At 41.8% G+C, this 12129-nt stretch overlaps 1 protein-coding gene across 1 annotated transcript; it reads right to left on the reverse strand.

Moving 5' to 3' along the window:
• Positions 1-8530: 8530 nt before the first annotated feature.
• On the reverse strand, positions 8531-12129 carry LOC131632826 (uncharacterized). The gene is made up of 5 exons (XM_058903555.1): positions 12093-12129; positions 10258-10427; positions 9797-10158; positions 8927-9671; positions 8531-8818 (listed from the first exon to the last, which is right to left on the reverse strand). The coding sequence occupies exons 1-5, from the start codon at positions 12127-12129 to the stop codon at positions 8531-8533; spliced, it is 1602 nt and encodes a 533-aa protein (XP_058759538.1).

Consider the following 12129-nt stretch of genomic DNA (forward strand, 5'->3'; position numbering starts at 1 on the left):
TCTTATGATTGTATTAGAGACTAATCCTTCTATTGATTGATCCTTTGCCTGAGTTTTCTTGTTTTTGAGCATCCTCGATTAAATGCCAGATGAAGAAGTGACTGCTCTGGGTACTTGCTTTGACCTGATGAAAATCCTAAAGATATGTCATCTCAGGGGGGGTCAAAAATTAGGGTATGACACAATTCTCTTCTCCCTCACATGTGTGTGTTGCTCGCCCGATTCTTACTATCGTAGTATCCACTCGTTGAGCTTGGCCAGCTCACTGACTGTATATGCGATAGATGAGATCGTGGTGGAGCCACCACGAGGACGCGTAAGGCCCGAAGCGACTCGAGCTGAAGTAGTAGAGGCCAGTTGAGTAGGAGGAATGTTGGATTGTCCGCTATGAGAGGAGTATTTATCAAGGAATCATGGACAACCCAAATGTCATAGAAATGTTTGAGACTACTGGAAGTTCCAAGGATTTCTATTGGACGGAGTAGACTTTCTCTGGATTCTTGTAGTAGTAGAGGAAATCCACGAAGCACTAGTGTAGGAATAGAGTCGGGAAATTCTGTGATAAAGCCCAACTTGTGGCAGTTAAGGAATTTGTTACTCTATCACGGTGTCAGTAGCATATGTGGACAGGGAAACGCTTGAATGGAAGACTTCTGGAAGTTTGGACAGAGATATTGGATATTTTAGTTACTCTGGTTGGGTGGATAAGTTGCTACACTCCGACTCGTTCTGGTGTACCCCAAGTAGCAGGTAGTTACCCAGTGAAGGACTGATCGAACGAGTGGAAGTGGTGACCTCCATTGGGCAAATTCTTGGACATCTGTTCTAGTGAAAGGAATTACTGCATCTCCATGCTCATTTTGAAATGCGCAAGTCCTAGAACTACGCTAGGAGGCAGCTGAATGAATGAGAATGTAGAGTGCAGTGATCCTTGTTCCCTACTAGTTGTGATTCATCTAACCCGAGTGAAGCCGTAGAATTACGCTAGGTGTTGGGTACGTAGGTGGATTGAACTAGTGTTTATGTGCAACAACAGCAGATTGAAAGCATTTTTGTGATTGTTGTTATAGCTATGATATTCTGATATGGTGGGAGTTATCTGTAGAAATATTGTGTGTGTCCTGTGTGACTGAGTGCACACCTGGCATAAAAATCCGAACTGGAATCTTATTAAGTCAGATCTAGCTTGTTACGTTTAGAGGAAGTTAACCCCAGACGTACCACACTCTTAGGTTTGAGCAACCTAAGGAGTGTGACTGGAAGGACTTGAGGATCAATGACCCTAGTGGGAGGTCTGTCCAGTTATTTTCGATCGTGGCGATATGATACGAGTGGAGATCGTCATATGCTACAGGGTAAGTTATTTGAGTGCGTGGCCTCGGAGCTGGACCACCATGTCAGTACTACAAGACAGGTATGACGCCACAGTATCGTTGTCGTGCACGAGATGCATGAGTTATATTTTCCGACAAACATGGGGCTGTATAGATATGAAACTCGAGGTAGGAGCCTGATTTGGCACTCGTGAGACACGAACCCAAAACTCTCATAAGGTTGGTGAGATAAGGATCCATATGTTGCTCTCGATGATTCAAGATTATACGAGCGGGTGACAATGAGATGGATTAGATTCTAACGCTACGCTTATGAGGAGACTTTGGGTGGTCGTGGTCACGTGAGAATTTTAGGTTTCTACATCATGGATGGTTTCTAATATGTCAGATAGGTGAACCTTTGCGCGTAAGTGTCCGAGATTTGAGATGTGTGAATAGTGTATTCTGGACAGCACAATGTGTGACTAATCTCTAACCTTGGTGAACAGTGTTGGAGTGGATGAAGTGTATCTTGGATTAGCTAGATGTGGGATATACCTAGAGGAGTCTTGGTAGATCCTCAGTATCATAGGCAATGTCAGACTTGGAAAAGTAGATGCACATTGGTTATGGGAGTGTTGTAGAGTTTCAAAGGGAGATGTCTGAGGCACGGAGTATGATCTCTTGTTTTGCGACTAAACCTTTGTAGTTAGAAATGTTGCATTGGGATAACGCAACTGAAGAAGTAAGTTTTGTGTCAGCTTCAGAGACTGAGAAGAGGTTATTACATAAGTCAAGTCGCATGAGTTACTAGAAGTATTATCGCACCAACAATATGAATTCGTATGGTTGGGAAGAGTTACCGTGGCAGTTTTAAGATGTGGAAGTTGGTAAGATAAGGCAAACTCGTACTCGGAGAAAGCATTTGACTTTTGGAGTTCTTGAACCGAAGTATGTGGACCAAGTTGTGTTCAAGTAGACTTAATCCAGAATAATGGAAGATTTGGTGACTTGATTTTGGGATCACTCAACATCAGGTAGTAGTGGGCGATGAGCGTGTCTAAGATTCTGGCGTGTGTTGTATTTGGCCGAGTGCCGAGGAGGAACTGTTGCTACTAAGAGACTAAGTGTAGTGTAATAAAGGAACCAAGTGGACCATGGACAAAGTGTAAGTCAGAGGATTGCAAGAAGTGTATGACAGGTGGAGATCAGAGTAGCGCAACAGATAGGAAAAACCAGGTGATTATGTAGTGGGTATGGACGAACTACTTGTAGGATTTTGTGTTGGGATAGAGATATCTTCCTAAGAGAATTCACTAGAGTAATGTTTTGGGTTGTTTCTATCTCTCAGTGATCCGCCACAATCTTGAGAGGTAATGTTGACGGACCGGCTTAGAGGAGGCTTCATGATTGATGTGTGATCAGATGTTCCCCTGGTAGACAATCGGACTTGTGAGTATTGTGACCATTGAAATGATGAAGCCAAGTAAAGGATGCCACTTGACGGAGACTCGTTGGGAATATGTCTTGTGAACTTATGAGCGTGCGTGAAAACTTAGATGATGGTTGTAGGACTGCTGTTAGAGTTTACCCCTTTGTCAGTGGAACTTTATGGGGAATTGTCAGATATCAAGGTTGTAGTTGCAGGATTGTACACCCTTGTGGCCTGCAGCTGCAGTCGTGTCGTCTAAGGCTGAATCAAGGATTGAAGTAAAAGTTTTGGTCGTACCGAGACAGTAGACTTAGAGCAAGTCAATTTGAGCATCTGGGAATCAGAATTCGGGAATAAGGAATTCAACAAGCATCTACGTGACACCTTATGGATTCGTTTGGAAGTGAATCTAGAATGTCGTCATTAGAAAGAGACAATATTGCAGGAATGTATGGACTTGAAATGATGAATGAGGCTAAGGGAAGGAAGTGTAAATTTTGTGGCTTAAGTTGAGTAGGATTGGGCTTAGCAGACATTTCAGATGAGAATTGTCCAACCAGATGAATTACCAAGAATCTTAAAGCTACGCAAACTCGGTGCAAGAAGTAAGGTTGTGAACCTTGGAAGGATCATTCTAAAGTATGTTGATGCGGAGTATCATAAGAGATATGTTGTATGTGGACTACAATCCCAGTCAAGAGTGTTTGGACACAAGTGTATAAACGAGTTGTGTTTCTTGGGTGGAATGACTTTCATTGGAAGTCGTGAGGTTTATCCAAGGGAGGAATATGTAAGGAATGTTCATCCCCTCGTTGAAAGAAGATGTGAGAAGCTTGTTATTATGGTGATTGGAAGGAATTCGAGGGCGAATTCTATTTAAGGGGGGGAGAATGTAATATCCCATATCGTCTAAGAATGTATATTTATACACTATGAAGGACTAAGAGAAGTTTGTAGAATTAAAGAGAAATAGTTAGATTGGAACTACATGGCAAACCGGTAATTTTCACATAGTTGAGGGGTAATATGGTCATTGATCATGGCATGAACCACTTAAGGGCTTGTTTGGATACAAACCTCATTCTTATGTGATGCAAAATCTGAATTTAGAAGAGAGAAAGGAAGAGGAAACGTGAAGCTTGGAGAAGAGGAGAGAAGTTCATCATCTTCATCAAGCCCTTGCATGTGTGGGAAGCTTTAACAAATATGGAGGAAGAACCATGATCAAGTGGTAGAATCATCTCCTTCATCCTTCCAAACTCAGAATCAGTATCATCATCATCTCCATTATTCTACCATGTAAACCAGAATCTCCATGGCATGAGGTGAGTTCTATTAGATAGAACTTGGGTAGGTAGTTTGGGAATGTATGCATGTTGGGTTTTGGGTTGAGTTTGATGCTTTGCATGCTTGATCAATTGATGAAAATATGTTCTCATTATGATAATAAATGGATTGTATCGTTATTACATGTTTGAGATTGAATTAGGATTGATTAAGATGCAAAAATGGAGGTTAGAACCCTAAAACCCGTGTTCTGCACTGTCAGGTTCGCTACAGTGAACTCTGTGTTCGCTGCAGCGAAAGTCTGCAGACTGCAATTTTGTGTTTCACTAAATTGACCATAACTTGAGTTCTACAACTCAAAACGGAGTGCCGTCAGAAGCGTTGGAAAGGTATTTCAGTTCTCTATGCGATATTGCTTAGATAACATGATTTTGAAGCAGATATAAATTATGGCACATGATTAGGTGTTGCTTGGTTTTAGAATATGCACAATTTAGCCTTGAGTTTATGTCAATGAGATGTTATCCTTGGGTTGAACTTAGACTAGGATGTTACCCTAACTATTAGGTTGTATAATGTTATCCTAATGAGTATATGTATGTTTACTATAGCTTGTTATTCGGTTATCAGTGGCTGCATGTAGAAATTTGGGGCTTGGGGACCCCAAATGCGTTTCTGCATTTTGCTGATTTTGCAGAGTTCGCTGCAGCGAACTTTCATTCGCTGTAGTGAATGGTTCGCTGTAGCGAATGGTGTAGCGAATAAACCTGGGAGTTGAATTGATTTATTCGCTGTAGCGAACTTTCCTTCGTTGTAGCGAATCAGGGCTTCGCTGGGAGTTCGCTGTAGCGAACTGACCTGGATTTGAAGAAGTTTAGCTTCTGTTTGAGTTCGCTGTAGCGAACAGAAGTTCGCTGTAGCGAACAGAAGTTCGTTGTAGCGAACTAGTCTGTTACAGAGTTGATAATTTTCCCTATTGAGTGCAGTTTCGTTCCGAAATGGGAACCGAAAGCCTCTTGTTTTGGATTGAGAATTATCATGGAATTGTTCGAGTAAATATGTGTTTCTATGATGATTAAATGCATGATTACACTATGGCTATGACATTGATATGCATGTTGGAAGAGTTATAAATCACATGTAATGTTATGTATGGTTATGCATTGTTTTCCGTTTGTTCCGGTTGAACATTCGGATGTGATTGACTGTGTGATGGTTGATACCGTGTTGTGTGATCTCGGTGTTTTGTGTATGCTTGAATCGGAGTAAGCTTAAGCTATTAGGTGGTAAGTCCTGTTTATGGACTTAGTTCCATCATTACCGTTGCGATGTGCTTGTGAGGGCCTACGGGGCGTATCCCACTTGACGTTAACTCATCTGCGTTCTCGGTATGTTTTGCACACCTGAGCTACCATTGCGATATGCTTGTGAGGGCCTACGGGGCGTATCCCACTCGACGTTAACATATCGGCGTGCTTGGTATGGTGGAGAAGTAATGCCATGTAGGTAATATTACTTCCGATTCACCTCTAGTGATGCTACGTAGGCAAGATCACTAGGCTTTCGCCCAGTGGGCTCGTATTGTCAAGATGGCGTATTTGCACTCGATGTTAACTCATCTGCGTATGGACAATGATGGGGTCGGACGCCATTTAGGCAATGTCACGGCTGTAACTCATCTCGGATGAATTCCATTTAGGAGGAGTATCCGATTAGTCTTGCGATGTGCTTGTGCAAGTCTCTTGATGCGATATACGGGTGTAACCCACCGAGGGTGTGGTTTGTCAGCCTAGGTAGACAGGCAGATTCTACTCCTGGATTCCTCGTACACGGGTACGGGTCTGCATACTTGTTTGTGATGGCGTTGAGCCTGTTGTTGTTTTTACCTCATTGGATAGTTATGGGACTTCCATTGATGGTGTACCCTTGTTTGTATTTGCACCTGGCCGTGAGGAAAACCTGGATTCTCGGTGAATCCGTTTGATTGCATGCACCTTGTAGAACCGAGCGAACCCGTAAGATAGGGGAACTCACTGAGATTTAGTAATCTCACCCCAATCCTCTTAATATTTTTCAGGAACAGGTTTGAAGTAGACGGATTGCTTGAAGGATTGCTTTGAAGACTATGGACAAGCAAATGGCAGGAAAACCTCGTCAGACGTTATCTTTCCACTGTGTATTGTTGAAGACAAGCCTATCGTATACATCTTAGTTGTAAACTTGAATTGTATATGATTTTAATTTATTGTCTTTACCGCTTATGTATGTTTCTTGTACCATTTATAGCATCACTACATATTATTCTAGACATATATGTATGGGGTGTTACAACGTATATGGCATTAAAATGGTACTCGAAAATCATAAACATAAGCAGCGGAATAGATAATGTATAAGTACAAGTACAAAAGCCCAAACTGTCATGGCCAAATACATGAGTTCCAACTGGTACAAATACATATCCATAGTACAAAAGATGGAGATACAAAAGATCATAAACTACGACAAAACGCATCGCCAAGAAACATCAACTCGAAGCTAAGCCATCTTACCCTTGCCTCGATCCTGCCTCGAACCACCTGTAAAAAGAATAATTGGAATGGGGTGAGATTACTAAATCTCAGTGAGTCTCCCTATCCTACGGGTTCACTCAGTTCTACAGGGAACATGCAACAAGTTAGATTCACCGAGAATCTATGTTGTCCTCACGGCCATGTACAAATACAAACAAGGGTACACCATCAATGGAAGTCCCATAACTATCCAAGAAGGCATCAACAACAACAGGCTCAACGCCATCACAAACAAGTATGCAGACCCGTACCCATGTACGAGGAATCCAGGAGCACATCTCGCCCGTCTACCTAGGCTGCCAAACCACACCCTCGGTGAGTTACTCCTGCACATCGTGTCAAGAGACTTGCACAAGACCACCGCACTATGAGTCAGATGAATCCCATGTGAATTACACCTACTTGGCTACACAGTCTCATCTATGATGAGTTACCGCAGTGACTTCCTATGTGGTGTCACTACCCCATCAATCATGTATATACGCAGGTGGTTATCCAAATGCGAAAACGCCTACATGACAGTACAAGCCCACCGAGCGAAAGCCTAGTGATTATCTACGTGACATCACTAGAGGTGTGTCCGAAGTGATGTAGCCTACGTGGCATCACGACCCCACCATACCAAGCACGCCAATATGTTACATCAAAGTGGGAAACGCCTTTCAAGACCCTCACCTTCATATTGCAATGGTAGCTCAGGTGCATAAACATACCGAGCACACATGTGTGTCACATCAAGGTGGGAAACGCCATTCAAGACCCTCACCTTCACACCGCAACGGTAAATGATAGACAAAGTCCATAAACAGGACTTACCACTTAGTAGCTTAAGCTTACTCCGATTAAAGCATACACACATCACCGAAAACACACAGCACGGTATAAACCATCACACAGGAAATCACATCCAAGTGTTCAACCGGAACAAGTGGAAACATCAGTAATTATACCACAATATAATCCACACAATTTGTATTTCACAACATACAAGGATATTCAAGGGATTACGGTCATGTCATGGTCTTATACAAATAAAACACCTATCAGAATGTTATACAAGTCATAAGAGGCCTTCGATTCTGATATGAAGCGAAACTGCACTCATAGGGGGAAAAATACCAATTCTGCATTAGACTAGTTCGCTACAGCGAACTCAAACAGAAGCAAACTTTCTCAAATCCAGGTTAGTTCGCTACAGTGAACTCCCAGCGAAGCCCCGATTCGCTACAACGAATGAAAGTTTGCTACAGCAAATAAATCAATTCAACTCCCAGGTTTATTCGCTACACAGTTCGCTACAGCGAACTCTGCAAAATCAGCAAAATGCAGAAACGCATTTGGGGTCCCCAAGCCCCAAATTTCTACATGCAGCCATTGATGATCAAATAATAAGCTATAGTAAACATGCATATACTCATTATTACCAGAATGGAGGGTTAAACAAGCATTTGTTGGATCATTGAAGCATTTACTCTAAAAAACCCTTAACCCCAAACATGGCATAAACCCAATAGAATACCCCAAGGTCTCTATCTATGAGACTCACCTGACTAAGCTAAAGAAGAAGCTGCGAAAATCAGAAGAAGATGTGAAGATGGTTGAATCAAGAATGCATGCAAGGTTGATGATGAAGTTGGCAATGGGTTCTCTTCTTCCTCTCTCCTTGTTTCACGTTTTCCTCTTCTTCTACTCCCCAAATTCTGTTTTGTTCCAAAAACAAGAAAATAAACTCAACCAAACAACCCCCTTAAGTCTAATTATTAGGTGCATAGACCAAAACACCCCTAAACTAGACCTTATTTACCATAGTGCTATTTAGTTACATTCTATCTAAATAGTTATTCCTAATATTTAGTCTCTTGAAATAATATTAGGATATTACATTCTCCCCCCCTTAATTAGAATTCGTCCTCGAGTTCGGAAACTTACCAGATCAGGTGAGGATACAACTCCCACATCTCTGATTCGAGCTCCCAAGTAGCTTCGTCAGCTCGCGACTCTTCCCACAACACCTTGACAAGAGGTATCTCCTTGCTTCTCAAAGACTTACTAGCATACTCCAGAATACGACACGGTTTCAGTTGGAATGAAAGATCTGGTTCTACTTCAATCGTATCTGGTAGGATATGATGAAACGAATCCGGCTCGAACTTGCGCATTTGAGACACATGGAATACGTCATGCAGCCCGGATAGTGAAGGAGGCAACGCTAACTGGTATGCGACTTCACCCATCCGTCTCATGATCTGGTAAGGTCCCACGTATCTCGGGCTAAGCTTGCGCGTCTTAAACGGTCCTTTCAACCTCAACCTTGGAGTCACCTTCAAGAACACATGATCTCCTACATCAAACTCCAACGGTCTCCTTCGTTTGTCCGCATAACTCTTCTGTCGATCTTGAGCTTGTTTCATCTTATCTCGGATCATCTTAACCTTTTCTGTGGTTTCTTGAATTATCTCCGGTCCAAGAATTCCCTTCTCACCAACTTCAGACCAACACAACGGTGATCGACACTTCCTCCCATACAAGGCTTCATATGGGGCCATACCGATACTCGCATGATAACTGTTGTTATACGCGAATTCTATCAAAGGTAAGTTATCTTTCCAACTTCCACCAATTTCCAAGATACATGCCCTTAGCATATCCTCAATGGTTTGAATAGTCCTTTCTGTTTGTCCATCTGTTTGAGGGTGGTTAGAAGTGCTCAAATTCAGATCTGTACCCATCTCTTGATGAAAAGCTTTCCAAATCCAGGAAGTGAACTTCGGATCTCTATCTGACACAATGCTAGAAGGTACACCATGCAATCTTACAATTTCCACTACAAAAAGCCTCGCAAGGTGAGAAACCTTGTGAGTTGTCTTAACCGGTAAGAAATGCGCGGACTTAGTCAAACGGTCCACTATCACCCATATCGAGTCATGCCCACCTAATACCGTGGTAGTCCCACAATGAAGTCCATGGATATACTGTCCCATTTCCAAACAGGAATATCCAATGGTTGCAACATACCACCGGGCCTTTGGTGCTCTATCTTTACTTGTTGGCAAATCACACACTGCTCTACATAATCCGCCACATCTCTCTTCATACCAGGCCACCAAAAATTCCCTTTCAAGTCTTGATACATCTTGGTCGATCCGGGATGGATGGTGAATCTGCTCTTATGAGCCTCATCCAGAATTAACCTCCTTAACTCCCCGTTGTTTGGCACACATATCCTTCGTCCAAAAAGAATGAGTCCATCAGATGTACGAACGAAATCTGGAAGGTTTGCTTTAGCCTGCAATTCTACATCATTCCACTGTGCTTGACGGATCCTTTCCCGCAACTCATTCTCAATACACAAGTTACTTATCAACACACCCGTTGGTGCGCACTCAAATTGTAAATCCAAATTTCTGAACTTCTCCATAAGGCCAAACTCTAACATCATCAACTCTGCAACTTTTATCTCTTTTCTACTCAAGGCATCCGCTACCTTATTAGCTTTACCGGGATGGTACTTCAAATCAAAATCAAAGTCCTTCAAGTACTCCATCCATCTCCTCTGATGCATGTTAAGTTCCTTGTGATCAAAGAGATACTTTAAACTCTTATGATCGCTAAACATTTCAAAGTGAACTCCATACAAATAATGTCGCCACACCTTGAGCGCAAACACAATTGCAGCGAGTTCAAGGTCATGAGTAGGATAATTCTCTTCATGCGATCTCAATTGTCTAGATGCATAAGCTACAACCTGTCCATCTTGCATCAACACTCCACCTAAACCTTTCTTAGAAGCATCGCAGAAAACTTCATAAGATCGGTTTGGATCTGGGATTACCAACTGACCGGTAAAATAGCAAGTATACTATTTGTTTACCGATGTAGTAATAAGAGATTAAATTCCCAAGTATCGAACTCGCGGACTGCGTAGGAATTATATGTTTCAGAACAGTGCAACTGAATAAAAAGTCATCGGGGTATTTGGTTTTGATGTTTAATTTAAATAACAACTTATGCAAAATGAGAGAGGTAAAATAGTTTAACTAATGAAAATATGTAGAGACAAGTTAGGATGGATGTATGAATCGCTCTGTAACGAACTTATTACCCTGTAACAGATAAATTGATGAAATTCTTAATTACCAATACCGAACACTGATTTTTCCTAATTCCTTAGTGAAAAACTTCATGAGATTAAAATCACCTTTTAATTCCTTAACCAGATAATTTTATATCATAATTCTAAAAAAGACATGGTTCGGATAATTCGATCGCTATGCATCAAATCCTCATTCCTAAGTGATTGTCAGTTATAGCGTTATGATTAAAAAGGCATTGAGGTAGTGTGTCAGACCAAACCTCAATCGTGAATCAACAAAAATACTTTCCAATATAATGAAGCAATAAGAACTTTTAATCATAAACTGAATTTCACAAATATAATCTGAAAACAACGGTAAATATGATTCGTTACATCACATGATCCAGGGACATCACCCTAACAAGTAAAAGGTTTAGCTACTCATGGTAATTGTTAAGATAACAGAAAACAAAGATGAAGACATTACAATAAGATGAATCGGAATTGATCTTCAATCGCGGATGCTCTTGAAGATTTCTTCGCCTCCAACTCTAGTGCCTCCAATCTCTTTTTACGTTCAATTCACTTCCTTTGATCCAAGATACCTCAATCCTCCTCAGAATTAGGTTTTAGTACTGCTGATTCAAGTTTAAAACGTGCGAAAAGTCCATTCTACCCTTAATGAACTCGGAGCCCTTAAAAATAGAAAAGTGGAAAATTTGCTCGCGCCTGCCAACACGGGCCGTGTCCTGTGACACGGGCACCCGTGTTGGCCCCCTGTTCCAAAGCCTTCAAAATGCATCTTCCAGACTTCCTGACACGGGCCGTGTCCCGTGACACGGGCGGCCGTGTCAGGCCACTGATGTGCCCTTTTTCTTCTTTTCCTTCCTGCTTCCTGACACGGGCCGTGTCCCGTGACACGGGTACCCGTGTCAGACCACTGGATGCACCGAATCTTCATTCTTGCTTAGATTCCAGCTACTTTGGCTCTGCATTCTTCTTATGAACTTTAACACGTAGACCTGAAACATAATCACTACCGAGACAAGCATCAAAGCATCTTAAAAACCATGAAATTAAAGCATCAAAATAAAACACACAACTTAAACTAGACTTTCAAAAAACGAATAAAAACTATAAAGACAAGACAATTATGTTACCGAATTAAAGAGATTTGTGCCCAGAGATTGATGAAAACACAGTACAAATTGGTGGCCGATCACAACCCCAAACTTAGCTCGTTGCTTGTCCTCAAGCAATGCCTGACAACTCAAATCAAGGCCACCCCTGAATTAATACTTCCACAATACAACCGTGTTTTTCACAACTCGACTTCCACCATTCCGGTCAATCATGCTAGCTCGCACTCCCCGAATCTTCCGCTCCACTTCCACGTTAAAACTCTCGTTCACCTGTAAGCTTTTTCACACTTCTCTCCAAGTCTCTCAT

Source organism: Vicia villosa, unplaced genomic scaffold (genome assembly GCF_029867415.1).
Source record: "Vicia villosa cultivar HV-30 ecotype Madison, WI unplaced genomic scaffold, Vvil1.0 ctg.001024F_1_1, whole genome shotgun sequence".
NCBI classification, from domain to species: domain Eukaryota; kingdom Viridiplantae; phylum Streptophyta; class Magnoliopsida; order Fabales; family Fabaceae; genus Vicia; species Vicia villosa.